At 41.0% G+C, this 15,249-nt stretch overlaps 1 protein-coding gene across 1 annotated transcript in view; it reads left to right on the top strand.

Annotated features, from left to right (window-relative positions):
- Positions 1–15,249, top strand: part of UBQLN1 (ubiquilin 1) — a gene marked incomplete in the record, with an annotated part of 255,859 nt that overhangs the window by 230,315 nt on the left and 10,295 nt on the right. Inside the window, 1 exon segment of the mRNA XM_053702450.1 lies at positions 7,872–8,034. Coding sequence (XP_053558425.1) covers positions 7,872–8,034 — 163 coding nt within the window.

Raw genomic sequence — 15,249 nt, forward strand, 5'->3', positions numbered from 1 at the left:
AAATAGTTACCAAGAGAACCAAGAAAAATTGATAATAGGAGTAAATTAGAAAGTTGCTTAAAATTGCATGCTGTATCTGAATCATGAAAGAAAAAATTTGCGTTTCATATCCCTTTAATTTTTTAGTATTCTCCTAATGGCTGATACTATATCGTGAGTTCTTGTCTTTTTTTATTATTTTTTTATATAAATAGAGTGCCATTTTAAACAACTTTACTTTTTACTGCTATTATCTAATTTGCTTCGTTCTCTTGATATCCTTTGTTGAAAAGCATACCTAGGTAGGCAAATAGTGTTCGCTATCTGAATCATAAAAGAAACATTTTAGGTTTTCCTGTCACAGAAAACTACACTGTGTGAAAAGAGATGCTATGAATTATTTAACTTCCTTTCTTTAGACCAATAGTACAGAGGTTAAGTAGTAAGCATGTACACAAGCTGTATTATTAAAACGCAGAATTCAGTAATTGCATCTGTAGCAGAAGTTGACAAACCCAGGCACCAGTGAGCCACTGGCGCCTTCAAATTAGGCCCTGAAACATGCTCTATTAGGCACCAGAGAGTTTTTTCTTAGGAGAGGGGCTTCTAAACAGCTCCGTCTCTTCCCATATATCACACATAGGCCATGACAGACCACATTTTGCAAACATGGACCTATAAATAAGGCCATAACCTGTTTAATGTATTTTGCCATTTGCAGCGATATGGGCTTCACTAATGAAATTAGATGATAATCCTTCTGTGAAATCAGAATTTCCTGTAGTTTTCGAATGTGTTTTGTTCCTATTCATTTTCTGCTTCAAATGCTATTTGTTGGAAAGTAAAACATGTTTGTAATTAGTAATTTTTATTGAAATATGTTGGTGCAGAATCCTAAATTACCTGTTTTGTAAGATTAGCCAATGTTAAATCTGAAACCCTAAAATGTTTTAAAACATTTAGAAAATAAAAACTTCTATGATGTGGTGCCTTGGTATTTCAGCCCTTAAAGTGACAGTCTACTGCAATTTTTTTATTGTATAAAAAGAGAACGCTTTTACTACTCATTACCCAGCTTTGCATAACCAATACAACTCTAAATCTCTGCCTGTTTTTAAGCCCTTGCAGGGCACTTTTATCTCAGTCCATTTTATAAGCTTTTCACAGCAAGATAAATTAAAAGACCACTAAATACAGTACAATTGCATAATTAACAAGTGCATAATAAAATAAAATGCAATAACACCTCAAAGCAGTATATTTTCTGGCAAATTTATTTTATCTCCCATTTTCCGGCTCCCTGTATCATTTGACAGACATCAGCCAATCATAGACTAGTATACGTTTAACCTGTTAGCTTGTGCACATGCTCAGTAGGAGCTTGCGTATATAAAAAGACTGCAAAATTTGTATAATGGAAGTGTCTTAAAACTGCATGTTCTATCTGAATCATAAAGGTTTTTGACTCAAGTGTCCCTGTAATGTGTACCATATACATAACACTGTGCTCACTCCTGGGGAGTTACCTTGAGACTGCACTGATTGGCTAAAATGCAAGTCATAAGCAGCCCTAAGATAAGGGGGCAGAGGTAAAAAACATAATTTATGTAAGAACTTACCTGATAAATTCATTTCTTTCATATTAGCAAGAGTCCAGGAGCTAGTGACGTATGGGATATACATTCCTACCAGGAGGGGCAAAGTTTCCCAAACCTCAAAATGCCTATAAATACACCCCTCACCACACCCACAAATCAGTTTAACGAATAGCCAAGAAGTGGGGTGATAAGAAAAAAGTGCGAAAGCATAAAAAATAAGGAATTAGAATATTTGTGCTTTATACAAAAAAATCATAACCACCACAAAAAAGGGTGGGCCTCATGGACTCTTGCTAATATGAAAGAAATGAATTTATCAGGTAAGTTCTTACATAAATTATGTTTTCTTTCATGTAATTAGCAAGAGTCCATGAGCTAGTGACGTATGGGATAATGAATACCCAAGATGTGGATCTTCCATGCAAGAGTCACTAGAGAGGGAGGGATAAAATAAAGACAGCCAATTCCGCTGAAAATAATCCACACCCAAAACAAAGTTTAAATGTTATAATGAAAAAAAAAAAACTGAAATTATAAGCAGAAGAATCAAACTGAAACAGCTGCCTGAAGTACTTTTCTACCAAAAACTGCTTCAGAAGAAGAAAACACATCAAAATGGTAGAATTTAGTAAAAGTATGCAAAGAAGACCAAGTTGCTGCTTTGCAAATCTGATCAACCGAAGCTTCATTCCTAAACGCCCAGGAAGTAGAAACTGACCTAGTAGAATGAGCTGTAATCCTTTGAGGCGGAGTTTTACCCGACTCGACCTAAGCATGATGAATCAAAGACTTTAACCAAGACGCCAAAGAAATGGCAGATGCCTTCTGACCTTTCCTAGAACCGGAAAAGATAACAAATAGACTAGAAGTCTTTCGGAAATTCTTAGTAGCTTCAACATAATATTTCAAAGCTCTAACTACATCCAAAGAATGCAATGATCTCTCCTTAGAATTCTTAGGATTAGGACATAATGAAGGAACCACAATTTCTCTACTAATGTTGTTAGAATTCACAACCTTAGGTAAAAATTTAAAAGAAGTTCGCAACACCGCCTTATCCTGATGAAAAATCAGAAAAGGAGACTCACAAGAAAGAGCAGATAATTCAGAAATTCTTCTAGCAGAAGAGATGGCCAAAAGAAACAAAACTTTCCATGAAAGTAATTTAATGTCCAGCGAATGCATAGGTTCAAACGGAGGAGCTTGAAGAGCCCCCAGAACCAAATTCAAACTCCAAGGAGGAGAAATTGACTTAATAACAGGTTTTATACGAACCAAAGCTTGTACAAAACTATTTATATCAGGAAGACTAGCAATCTTTCTGTGAAAAAGAACAGAAAGAGCAGAGATTTGTCCTTTCAAGGAACTTGCAGACAAACCTTTATCCAAACCATCCTAAAGAAACTGTAAAATTCTAGGAATTCTAAAAGAATGCCAAGAAAAATGATGAGAAAAACACCAAGAAATGTAAATCTTTCAGACTCGATAATATATCTTCCTAGATACAGATTTTCGAGCCTGTAACATAGTATTAATCACAGAGTCAGAGAAACCTCTATGACTGAGAATCAAGCGTTCAATCTCCATACCTTCAAATTTAAGGATTTGAGATCCTGATGGAAAAAAGGACCTTGCGATAGAAGGTCTGGTCTTAACGCAAGAGTCCACGGTTGGCAAGTGGCCATCCGGACAAGATCCGCATACCAAAACCTGTGAGGCCATGCTGGAGCCACCAGCAGTACAGACGAGCACTCCTTTAGAATCTTGGAAATTACTCTTGGAAGAAGAACTAGAGGCGGAAAGATATAGGCAGGATGATACTTCCGAAGGAAGTGACAATGCATCCACTGCCTCCGCCTGAGGATCCCTGGATCTGGACAGATACCTGGGAAGCTTCTTGTTTAGATGAGAAGCCATCAGATCTATTTCTGGAAGTCCCCACATTTGAACAATCTGAAGAAATACCTCTGGGTGAAGAGACCATTCGCCCGGATGTAACGTTTGGCGACTGAGATAATCCGCTTCCCAATTGTCTATACCTGGGATATGAACCGCAGAAATTAGACAGGAGCTGGATTCCGCCCATACCAGTATTCAAGATACTTCTTTCATAGCCAGAGGACTGTGAGTCCCTCCTTGATGATTGACATATGCCACGGTTGTGACATTGTCCGTCTGAAAACAAATGAACGACTCTCTCTTTAGAAGAGGCCATGACTGAAGAGCTCTGAAAATTGCACGGAGTTCCAAAATATTGATTGGTAATCTCACCTCCTGAGATTCCCAAACCCCTTGTGCTGTCAGAGACCCCCAAACAGCTCCCCAACCTGTTAGACTTGCATCTGTTGAAATCACAGTCCAGGTCGGAAGAACAAAAGAAGCCCCCTAAACTAAACGATGGTGATCTGTCCACCACGTCAGAGAGTGTCGTACAATCGGTTTTAAAGATATTAATTGAGATATCTTTGTATAATCCCTGCACCACTGGTTCAGCATACAGAGCTGAAGAGGTCGCATGTGAAAACGAGCAAAGGGGATCGCGTCCGATGCAGCAGTCATAAGACCTAGAATTTCCATGCATAAGGCTACCGAAGGGAATGATTGAGACTGAAGGTTTCGACAAGCTGAAACCAATTTTAGACGTCTCTTGTCTGTCAGAGACAGTCATGGACAATGAATCTATCTGGAAACCTAAAAAGGTTACCCTTGTCTGAGGAATCAATGAACTTTTTGGTAAATTGATCCTCCAACCATGTTCTCGAAGAAACAATACAAGTCGATTCGTATGAGATTCTGCTAAATGTGATGACTGGGCAAGTACCAAGATATCATCCAAATAAGGAAATACCACAATACCCTGTTCTCTGATTACATACAGAAGGGCACCGAGAACCTTTGTAAAAATCCTTGTAGCTGTTGCTAGGCCAAACGGCAGAGCCACAAACTGGTAATGCTTGTCTAGGAAAGAGAATCTCAGAAACCGATAGTGATCTGGATGAATCGGAATATGCAGATATGCATCCTGTAAATCTATTGTGGACATATAATGCCCTTGCTGAACAAAAGGCAGAATAGTCCTTATAGTTACCATTTTGAATGTTGGTATCCTTACATAATGATTCAATATTTTTAAATCCAGAACTGGTCTGAAGGAATTCTCCTTCTTTGGTACAATGAAGAGATTTGAGTAAAACCCCAGCCCCTGTTCCAGAACTGGAACTGGCATAATTACTCCAGCCAACTCTAGATCTGAAACACATTTCAGAAATGCTTGAGCCTTCACTGGATTTACTGGGACACGGGAAAGAAAAAATCTTCTTGCAGGAGGCCTTATCTTGAAGCCTATTCTGTACCCTTGTGAAACAATGTTCTGAATCCAAAGATTGTGAATCGAATTGATCCAAATTTCTTTGAAAAATCGTAATCTGCCCCCTACCAGCTGGGCTGGAATGAGGGCCTCACCTTCATGTTGACTTGGGAGCTGGCTTTGGCTTTCTAAAAGGCTTGGATTTATTCCAGACTGGAGATGGTTTCCAAACTGATACCGCTCCTGTAGGGGAAGGATCAGGCTTTTGTTCCTTATTGTGACGAAAGGAACGAAAACGATTAGTAGACCTAAATTTACCTTTAGATTTTTTATCCTGTGGTAAAAAAGTTCCTTTCCCCCCAGTAACAGTTGAAAAAATAGAATCCAACTGTGAACCAAATAATTTATTACCCTGGAAAGAAAGGGAAAGCAAAGTTGACTTAGAAGACATATCAGCATTCCAAGTTTTAAGCCATAAAGCTCTTCTAGCTAAAATAGCTAGACATATACCTGACATCAACCCTAATGATATCAAAGATGGCATCACAAATAAAATTATTAGCATGTTGAAGAAGATTAACAATGCTATGAGAATTATGATCTGTTACTTGTTGCGCTAAAGCTTCTAACCAAAAAGTTGAAGCTGCAGCAACATCCGCTAAAGATATAGCAGGTCTAAGAAGATTACCTGAACATAAGTAAGCTTTTCTTAGAAAGGATTCAATTTTCCTATCTAAAGGATCCTTAAAGGAAGTACTATCTGCCGTAGGAATAGTAGTACGTTTAGCAAGAGTAGAGATAGCCCTATCAACCTTAGGGATTTTGTCCCAAAACTCTAATCTGTCAGATGGCACAGGATATAATTGCTTAAAACTTTTAGGAGTAAATGAATTACCCAAATTATTCCATTCCCTGGAAATTACTTCAGAAATAGCATCAGGGACAGGAAAAACTTCTGGAATAACTACAGGAGATTTAAAAACCTTATTTAAACGTTTAGATTTAGTATCAAGAGGACCATATTCCTCTATTTCTAATGCAATTAAGACTTCTTTAAGTAAAGAACGAATAAATTCCATTTTGAATAAATATGAAGATTTATCAGCATCAATCTCTGAAACAGAATCCTCTGAACCAGAGGAATCATTATCAGAATCAGAATGATGATGTTCATTTAAAAATTCATCTGAAAAATTAGAAGTTTTAAAAGACCTTTTACGTTTACTAGAAGGAGGAATAACAGACATAGCCTTCTTAATGGATTTAGAAACAAAATCTCTTATGTTAACAGGAACACTCTGAATATTAGATGTTGATGGAACAGCAACAGGTAATGTAACATTACTAAAGGAAATATTATCTGCATTAACAAGTTTGTCATGACATTCATTACAAACAGCTGGAGGAACAGATACCACAAGTTTACAGCAAATACACTTAACTTTGGTAGATCCAGCATCAGGCAGCTATTTTCCAGAAGTATCTTCTGATTCATGGTCAATCTGAGACATCTTGCAATATGTAATAGAAAAACAACATATAAAGCAAAATTGATCAAATTCCTTAAATGACAGTTTCAGGAATGGGGAAAAAATGCCAGTGAACAAGCTTCTAGCAACCAGAAGCAAATAAACAATGAGACTTAAATAATGTGGAGAAAAAAATGACGCCCATATTTTTTAGCGCCAAAAAAGACTCCCACATTATTTGGCGCCTAAATGCTTTTAGCGCCAAAAATGACGCCACATCCGGTAACGCCGACACTTTTGGCGCAAAAAAGTAAAAAATGACGCAACTTCCGGTGACAAGTATGATGCCGGAAATAACAAAAAAAAATTTTTGCGCCAAGAATGACGCAATAAAATTAAGCATTTTCAGCCCCCGCGAGCCTAACAGCCCACAGGGAAAAAAGTCAAATTTTTAAGGTAAGAAAAAAATGGATTATTCAAATGCATTATCCCAAATAATGAAACTGACTGTCTGAAATAAGGAATATTGAACATCCTGAATCAAGGCAAATAAATGTTTAAACACAAATATTTAGAACTTTATATAAAAGTGCCCAAAGAGTGTCACAAAAATAAGACTTACTTACCCCAGGACACTCATCTACATGTAGTAGAAAGCCAAACCAGTACTGAAACGAGAATCAGTAGAGGTAATGGTATATATGAGTATATCGTCGATCTGAAAAGGGAGGTAAGGGATGAATCTCTACGACCGATAACAGAGAACCTATGAAATAGACCCCGTAGAAGGAGATCATTGAATTCAAATAGGCAATACTCTCTTCACATCCCTCTGACATTCACTGCACGCTGAGAGGAAAACCGAGCTCCAACCTGCTGCAGAGCGCATATCAACGTAGAATCTAGCACAAACTTACTTCACCACCTCCACAGGAGGCAAAGTTTGTAAAAACTGATTTGTGGGTGTGGTGAGGGGTGTATTTATAGGCATTTTGAGGTTTGGGAAACTTTGCCCCTCCTGGTAGGAATGTATATCACATACGTCGCTAGCTCATGGACTCTTGCTAATTACATGAAAGAAAAGTATATTAATATAACTGTTGGTTATGCAGAACTGGGGAATGTGAAATAAAGGAATTATCTATAGTTTTAAACACTCACATTTTTGGAGTAGTCTGTCCCTTTACCTACTGCCATACTACCCAGTTCCATTTTGTTTTGATGCAACCAGCAGCTAATCCATCTCCTCTATGCTGCACCTGGGAATTACTGCTGCAGCATGACAAATAGAGGGAGAATGCAGAAAGTATATATGTTCACTACACTGCGTTTGTATATATGTCACAGCCCTGTGTTTTGCTGTATTTCCTGGTTATTTCTGTTCTAGTTTTTCAAAGAAGAATATTTTTTTACTGCTCTAATTTGTTGACGCCTCTAGCTCTATTACAAGCAAACACCTTTTCAGCCACATGACGTACATGTGGAGTACTTGGTTAACTGGCTTCTTTGTTGGTGTAGAATTAATCCTGCGTTTGGAGGCTTAGGGACTCCTGCCAATACAGCTCCAGCATCTGTGCCCTCAGAAACCACAAGTCCAAGTCCATTGTCTGGCATTTCTGAACCAGGACACCAGCAGTTTGTCCAGCAGATGTTACAAGCCCTTTCAGGTGCCAATTCTCAGGTAAGTTGTGAATTTGAGCAATTTTACTATAACTTTGCAAACTCTACATTCCCAAAGGCTTTTTTTTTTCTTTTCATTATTTATATTTGATCAAACCATTCTTGGCAATATAGTCTAACCATGAGATGCAATTGACTTTGCAGCTGTTTGCCTGGAACCACAGTGCCGAGTCATTTTATCATTTATACATATTTTCTGCAAATGGTCCACGAATTTCATCCTTACTTATGGGATATCACCTCCTGGTCAGCAGGAGGAGGCAAAGAGCACCACAGCAGAGCTGTATATATAGCTCCCCCCTTCCCTCCCACTCCAGTCATTCTCTTTGCCTGTGTTAGTGATAGGAAGAGGTAAAATGAGGTGTTAGTTTAGATTCTTCAATCAACAGTTTATTATTTTCAAATGGTGCCGGTGTGTACTATTTTTTCTCAGGGCTAGAGCTTCTGGCTTCTAAGCAATGGTACTGGGGCGTTTCTCACTTCTAAGTCATCACACTCCCATATTGATTGCTGCCCTGCTGATGGCCTTAGCAATTATTATCTAAGATTTTATTTGTCCCCACAGACGTGCTGGAGGTGAGGAAAGGGAACATCTTCATTGTGTGGGACTGCTTCATATTGCGTTCAGCTTGGAGGTATGTACAGTCGTTTATTTCTGGGGAGACTGACGTATCTCAGAACAGACTGACACTTATTCCCTGTACAGGGAGAGGGTAATCGTTTTTGCAGTACAGGTTAGGTGCATAAATATTAACTTTTGTTTGTGGTCAATCAGTAGCCTAATAACTGGTTAACCAGGGGCTAATGCTTTTTACTATGGGCTTGACGCTGGGAGATTGTGGCATGCGCAGCACAGTATTTATTCGCTTTGACAACTGTTGTGTGTTTATGTGAAGGGGCACATTGGTGATTTGTGGTACTATTATGAGAACCGACATGTTTTATTTCCCATGCGGTGCTTGCTATAACCGGGGATGTTAGTTGCGCCCACGAGGGGCGGGGCTTGATTTTCGTACGCTCAGACGTGCATTTTCTGTCCGGATTCGGTCTTGGAGCTGCATGTATCTAGGCTCCGGTGTGGCCTAAGTCGCTTGTGCTTACAAACTCATTAACGACTTTAGGAGCGCCGTCCACTATTCTGTGTTTCGGTATGGAGCAGGTAGGCGCCACAGCAGAGCTGTGGCAAGGGGCTAAATTGGTCTTAAATTGCTTAATAGGTAATATTTGACAGTATACGTTCGTTATATTTTTTGGGGTGTTTTTCAAAGTTATTGCAGTTTAGTGCGGAGCATAAACGCATATGCGACTTTAATTTTTAAAGAGACAGTACACCCGTTTTTTCTTTTCTAAAGCAATCTAAAGTATTTGACTTTTTTAATTTTAGAGAAACCGACCAATATTGCTATTGCTAGTTTGTTTGGCATGACTGAACTTTAGGAAAGTATCTGTTCTATGTGTTTAGATGCCAATGTGAACCCCCCCCTCCCCTTACTTTTTGTCCCTCATGTACTGAGAGGGCTTTACTATGTAAAGAACAGATTTTCTTTAATGCAAGTATGTCTAAGGATGCTTCTCAGACTGATGAGAATCAGGGTATGCAGCATCTTTCTCCCCAAGCGTCACAACCTTTAACGCCCACCCAAGCGACGCCGTGTTCCTCAACCGCGTCCACTTCATTCACTCTGCAGGATATGGCTGCAGTTATGTCCGCCACTCTTATAATAGTTTTGTCTAAGTTGCCAGTGTTACAAGGCAAGCACAGCAGGACAGAAGCCCAGGTGGGCCTTGCGACTTCTGATGCTTTGATGGCTATCTCCGATGTACCCTCCTAGGGCTCTGAATTGGGGGGTAGAGAGAACCTGTCTGAGGGGGAACTGTTGGACTCAGGAAGTGCATTGCCCCAGACAGATTTGGATGTCATGGCCTTCAGGTTTAAACTTGAACACCTCCGTCTGTTGCTACGGGAGGTTTTGATGACTCTGGACGACTTTGACTCTATTGTGGTACCTCCAGAGAAATTGTGTAAGATGGACAAATACTTAAAGGTTCCGTCTTATTCTGACGTTTTTTCCGGTTCCTAAGAGAATTTCGGAAATTGTTACACAGGAATGGGAAAGACCGGGTATTCCGTTCTCACCTTCCCCTATTTTTAAGAAAATGTACCCTATAGCTGACACCGTTCGGGATTCTTGGCAAATGGTCCCTAAGGTGGAGGGAGAACCCTATGGATAAAAAGTTGGAGGGTCTTTAAAAAAAGCTATTTGTTCATCAAGGGTTTCTATTACAACCAACGGCCTGCATTGTACCAGTCACAACTGCGGCTGCCTTTTGGTTTGACACCTTAGAAGAGTCTCAAGACTGAGACTTCTTTAGAGGAAATAATGGATATAATTAAGGCCCTTAAGCTGGCTAATTCAATTCCCTTGTTACGGATGCCGCCTTTCAGATCACTTAAGAATGCAGGATTTTCCATTTTAGCGCGCAGAGCCTTATGTTAAAAATCTTGGTCTGCGGATGTGTCCTCTAAATCCAAGCTTTTGGCTATTCCTTTCAAGGGAAAGACCTTGTTTGGGCCTGACTTGAAAGAGATAATTTCTGACATTACGGGAGGTAAGGGTCACCTCCTCCCTCAAAATAAAACATCTAAGCAACGGGGTAGGCAGAGTAATTTTCGTTCATTTCGAAATTTCAAGGGAGTCCCCTCTTCCGCTAAACAGGAATGGAATTTTGCACAAGCCAAGTCCATCTGGAGACCCAACCAGGCTTGTAACAAGGGTAAACAACCCAAGAAGCCCGCTGCTGCTCCCAAGACAGCATGAAGGGGCGGCCCCCGATCCAGGCTTGGATAAGAGACGTTCAGGATCCCTGGACACTAGAAATCGTGTCTCAAGGGTATCAGTTGGAGTTCAAAAATTCCCTCCCAAGGGGAAGGTTTCTTCTTTCACGATTGTCTGTAGACCAGATAAAAATAGAGGCATTCTTACGTTGTGTAAAAGACCTCTCCACTATGGGAGTAATTCGTCCCGTTCCAAAACGGGCAGGGATTTTACTCAAATCTTTTTGTGGTTCCCAAAAAAGAGGGAACGTTCCGACCCATTTTAGATCTCAAGAGTCTAAACAAATTTCTCAGAGTTCCATCCTTCAAGATGGAGACCATTCGGACAATTCTTCCATTGATCCAGAAGGGTCAATATGAGTACCGTGGACTTAAAGGATGCATATCTTCATATTCCTATCCACAGAGATCATCACAAGTTCCTGAGGTTTGCCTTTCTGGACAAACATTTTCAGTTCGTGGCACTTCCCTTCGGGCTGGCCACGGCACCCAGGATCTTTACGAAGGTTCTAGGGGCTCTGCTAGCAGTTCTCAGGCCGCTGGGCATTGCAGTGGCGCCTTAACTAGACTATATTCTGATCCAGGCGGCGTCATATCAGCTGACAAAATCTCATACCGACTTGGTTCTATCCTTTCTAAGGACTCACGGGTGGAAGGTGAATCTAGTAAAGAGTTCACTAATTCCACAGACAAGGGTTCCTTTCCTGGGAACTCTAATAGACTCTGTCTATGAAAATCTTCTTGACGGAAGTCAGAAAGTTAAAGATTCTGAATACATGCCGATCCCTTCAGTCCAATCCTCGGCCATCAGTGGCTCAGTGCATGGAGGTAATTGGATTGATGATGGCGGCAATGGACATCGTTCCGTTTGCTCGTTTTCATCTCAGACCACTGCAACTGTGCATGCTCGGACAATGGAGAAGGGTTTATCGGATTTATCTGGATCAAGAGGCCAGAAACTCTCTTCTTTGGTGGTTGTCGCCGGATCATTTGTCCCAAGGGACTTGCTTCCGCAGACCCTTATGGGTGATGGTGACAACGGACGCCAGTCTACTAGGATGGGGAGCAGTCTGGAATTCCCTGAAGGCTCAGGGTGTGTGGACTCGGTCGGAGTCTCTACTTCCAATAAATATTCTGGAGTTGAGGGCAATCTTCAACCCGCTTCAGGCTTGGCCTCTGTTGGCTACGGCCAAATTCATCCGTTTTCAGTCGGACAACATCACGACTGTGGCCTATGTCAATTATCAGGGAGGAACAAGGAGTTCCTTGGCGATGGCGGAAGTATCCAAAATAATTTGATGGGAGGAAGCTCACTCTTGTTATCTGTCAGTAATCTACATCCCAGGAGTGGACAACTGGGAAGCAGATTTTTGAGCAGACAGACGTTTCATCCGTGGGAATGGGAACTCCATCCGGTGGTCTTTGCCACCCTGATTCTCAGATGGGGCAGACCAGAGCTGGATCTTATGGCATCTCGTCAGAATGCCAAGCTCCCGAGATACGGATCCAGGTCCAGGGATCCTCAGGCCGAACTGATAGATGCCTTGGCAGTGCCTTGGTCGTTCAACCTAGCCTATGTGTTTCCACCATTTGCTCTCCTTCCCAAGGTGATTGCTTGGATCAAACAGGAGAGGGCTTCAGTGATTCTCATCGCTCCTGCGTGGCATCGCCGGACTTGGTATGCCGATCTAGTGGACATGTCCCTGTGGGAGCTTCCATTCGTGGGAGCTTCTCATTCAGGGACCCTTCCATCATCCGAATCTTATTTCTCTACAGCTGACTGCTTGGAGATTGAACGCTTGATTTTATCTAAGCGAGGGTTTTCTGATCCGGTCATTGATACCTTGATTCAGTCACATAAGCCTGTTACTAGAAAGATTTACCATAAGATATGGCGTACTTATCTTTATTGGTGCGAATCCAAGGGTTACTCATGGAGTAAGATTAGGATTCCTAGGATTTTATCCTTTCTCCAAGACAGATTGGTGAAGGGGTTATCAGCAAGTTCCTTAAAGGGACAGATTTCTGCTTTATCTATTTTGCTACACAAACGTCTGGCAGTTATTCCGGATGTTAAATCCTTTTGTCAGGCTCTGACTAGGATCAGGCCTGTGTTTAGACCTGTTACTCCTCCTTGGAGTTTGAATATAATTCTTAAGGTTCTTCAAGGGGTTCCGTTTGAACCTATGCATTCCATAGATATTAAGTTATTATCTTGGAAGGTTTTATTTTTGGTTGCTATTTCTTCTGCTCGCAGAGTTTCTGAGCTTTCGGCTCTACAATGTGATTCTTCTTACCTTATTTTTCATTCTGATAAGGTAGTGTTACGTACCAAACCTGGTTTTCTTCCTAAGGTTGTTTCCAACAAAAATATTAATCAGGAAATTATTGTTCCTTCCTTGTGTCCCAAACCTTCTAAGAAGGAGCATCTGTTACATAACTTGGACGTGGTCCGTGCCCTGAAGTTTTACTTGCAGGCAACTAAAGAATTTCGTCAATCATCTTCATTTGTTTGTTCCGGAAAACGTAGGGGCCAGAAAGCTACGGCTACCTCCCTTTCTTTTTGGCGGAAGAGTATAATCTGTTTTGCATATGAGACTGCTGGACAGCAGCCTCCAGAACGAATTACGGCTCATTCTACTAGAGGCTTCCTCATGGGCATTTAAAAATGATGCTTCCGTTGAGACGACCAAGTTGCAGCCTTGCAAATCTGTTCTTCACACTTTTTTTCCAAATTTTACAAATTTGATACTTTTGCCTCGTCCGAGGCTGTCTTTGGGAGAAAGGTTCTTCAAGCAGTGGTGCCTTCCGTTTAGGTTCCTGTCTTGTCCCTCCCTTTCATCCGTGTCCTATAGCTTTGGTATTGTATCCCATAAGTAAGGATGAAATCCGTGGACTCGTCATATCTTGTAAAAGAAAAGGAAATTTATGCTTACCTGATAAATGTATTTCTTTTACGATATGACGTCCACGGCCTACCCTGTCATTTTCTAAGACAGGTCTTTATCTTGTTAAACTTCAGTCACCTCTGCACCTTGGCTTTTCCTTTCTCTTCCTAACTTCGGTCGAATGACTGGAGTGGGAGGGAAGGGAGGAGCTATATATACAGCTCTGCTGTGGTGCTCTTTGCCTCCTCCTGCTGACCAGGAGGCGATATCCCATAAGTAAGGATGAAATCCGTGGACTCGTCATATTGTAAAAGAAATAAATTTATCAGGTAAGCATAAATTTCCTTTTTGTGTATACCTGAAACAAATGCAAAATACATGTTTTCTTCTTAAATGGAAAGAGTCCACAGCTGCATTCATTACTTTTGGGAAATAAAAACCCTGCCACCAGGAGGAGGCAAAGACAACCCAACCAAAGGCTTAAATACTCCTCCCACTCCCCTCATCCCCCAGTCATTCTTTGCCTTCCGTCCCAGGAGTTTGGCAGAGAAGTGTCATAATTGTTTTTGTCTCTTATGGAGGGTAGTACTCTTCGGCATGGGACAGGAGTTTTAAGTAATTCTCTCAGTCTCTCAGTGAGGGCTTGGATGAAAGTTAGAGTCTGGAGATGCAGGGAGAGTCTTTCTGCGAAACCATTCCGACTCAGATTAACAACTCCTCAAGCAATCTGAGTTGTCTAACTTCACTCCACTGTCTGCTTTCTTCTCTCAAGTCCATGGAGGAGGCGATGCTACTTATCAGTCACACTTGAAAGGCCGTGTTCCTGTTCCACGGCATAGATTATTTCATTTTACTTTATTCATCAATGTACTGTAATGGGAATGTTTTCCCGAGGGGCTACCACTTTGCGGGTCTAACTTGATAAGGGTCTCAGTGAGTCTCTTGTAGTATCTTGGAATCGAGGGTTAATATCTCCTGAGGGGGGTTATTGAACAGGGGGGTTTATAATCATGTTTATGTGATTCAAGCTGCTTATGTGTGATGTTTATGGGCTCGTGGTTTGGAACATTGAGGCCTTTGGAAGTGACGCAGCCTTTTGGTTGCGGCCCTCATTCCAGCTCAGCTGGTGGGGGCAGATTAAAAAATTTCCAAAACATTTGGGCAGATTCTGTCCAAAATCAATGGATTCAGAGCATTGTTTCTCAAGGGTATCGAATAGGATTCAGAGTAAGACCTCCTGTGAAGTTTTTCTCTCTCTCTCGCGTTCAGAAAAGCCTCAGCCTTCACTGGATTTGCTGGAATTGTATTTCAGATCTAGAGCTTTCTATTTGTTGTCTTTTCTGGTTCTGGGAAAGGTCAGAAAGCTTCTGCCATTTGCTTGGCATCTTGGTTAAAGCTTTTAATTCATAAGGCTTATTTGGAGTCTGGTCAGGCCCCGCCTCAGAATCACAGCTCATTCTATTAGATCAGTCTCCACTTCGTGGGCTTTTAA

This window comes from Bombina bombina, chromosome 2, assembly GCF_027579735.1.
Source record: "Bombina bombina isolate aBomBom1 chromosome 2, aBomBom1.pri, whole genome shotgun sequence".
Taxonomy (NCBI): Eukaryota; Metazoa; Chordata; class Amphibia; order Anura; family Bombinatoridae; genus Bombina; species Bombina bombina.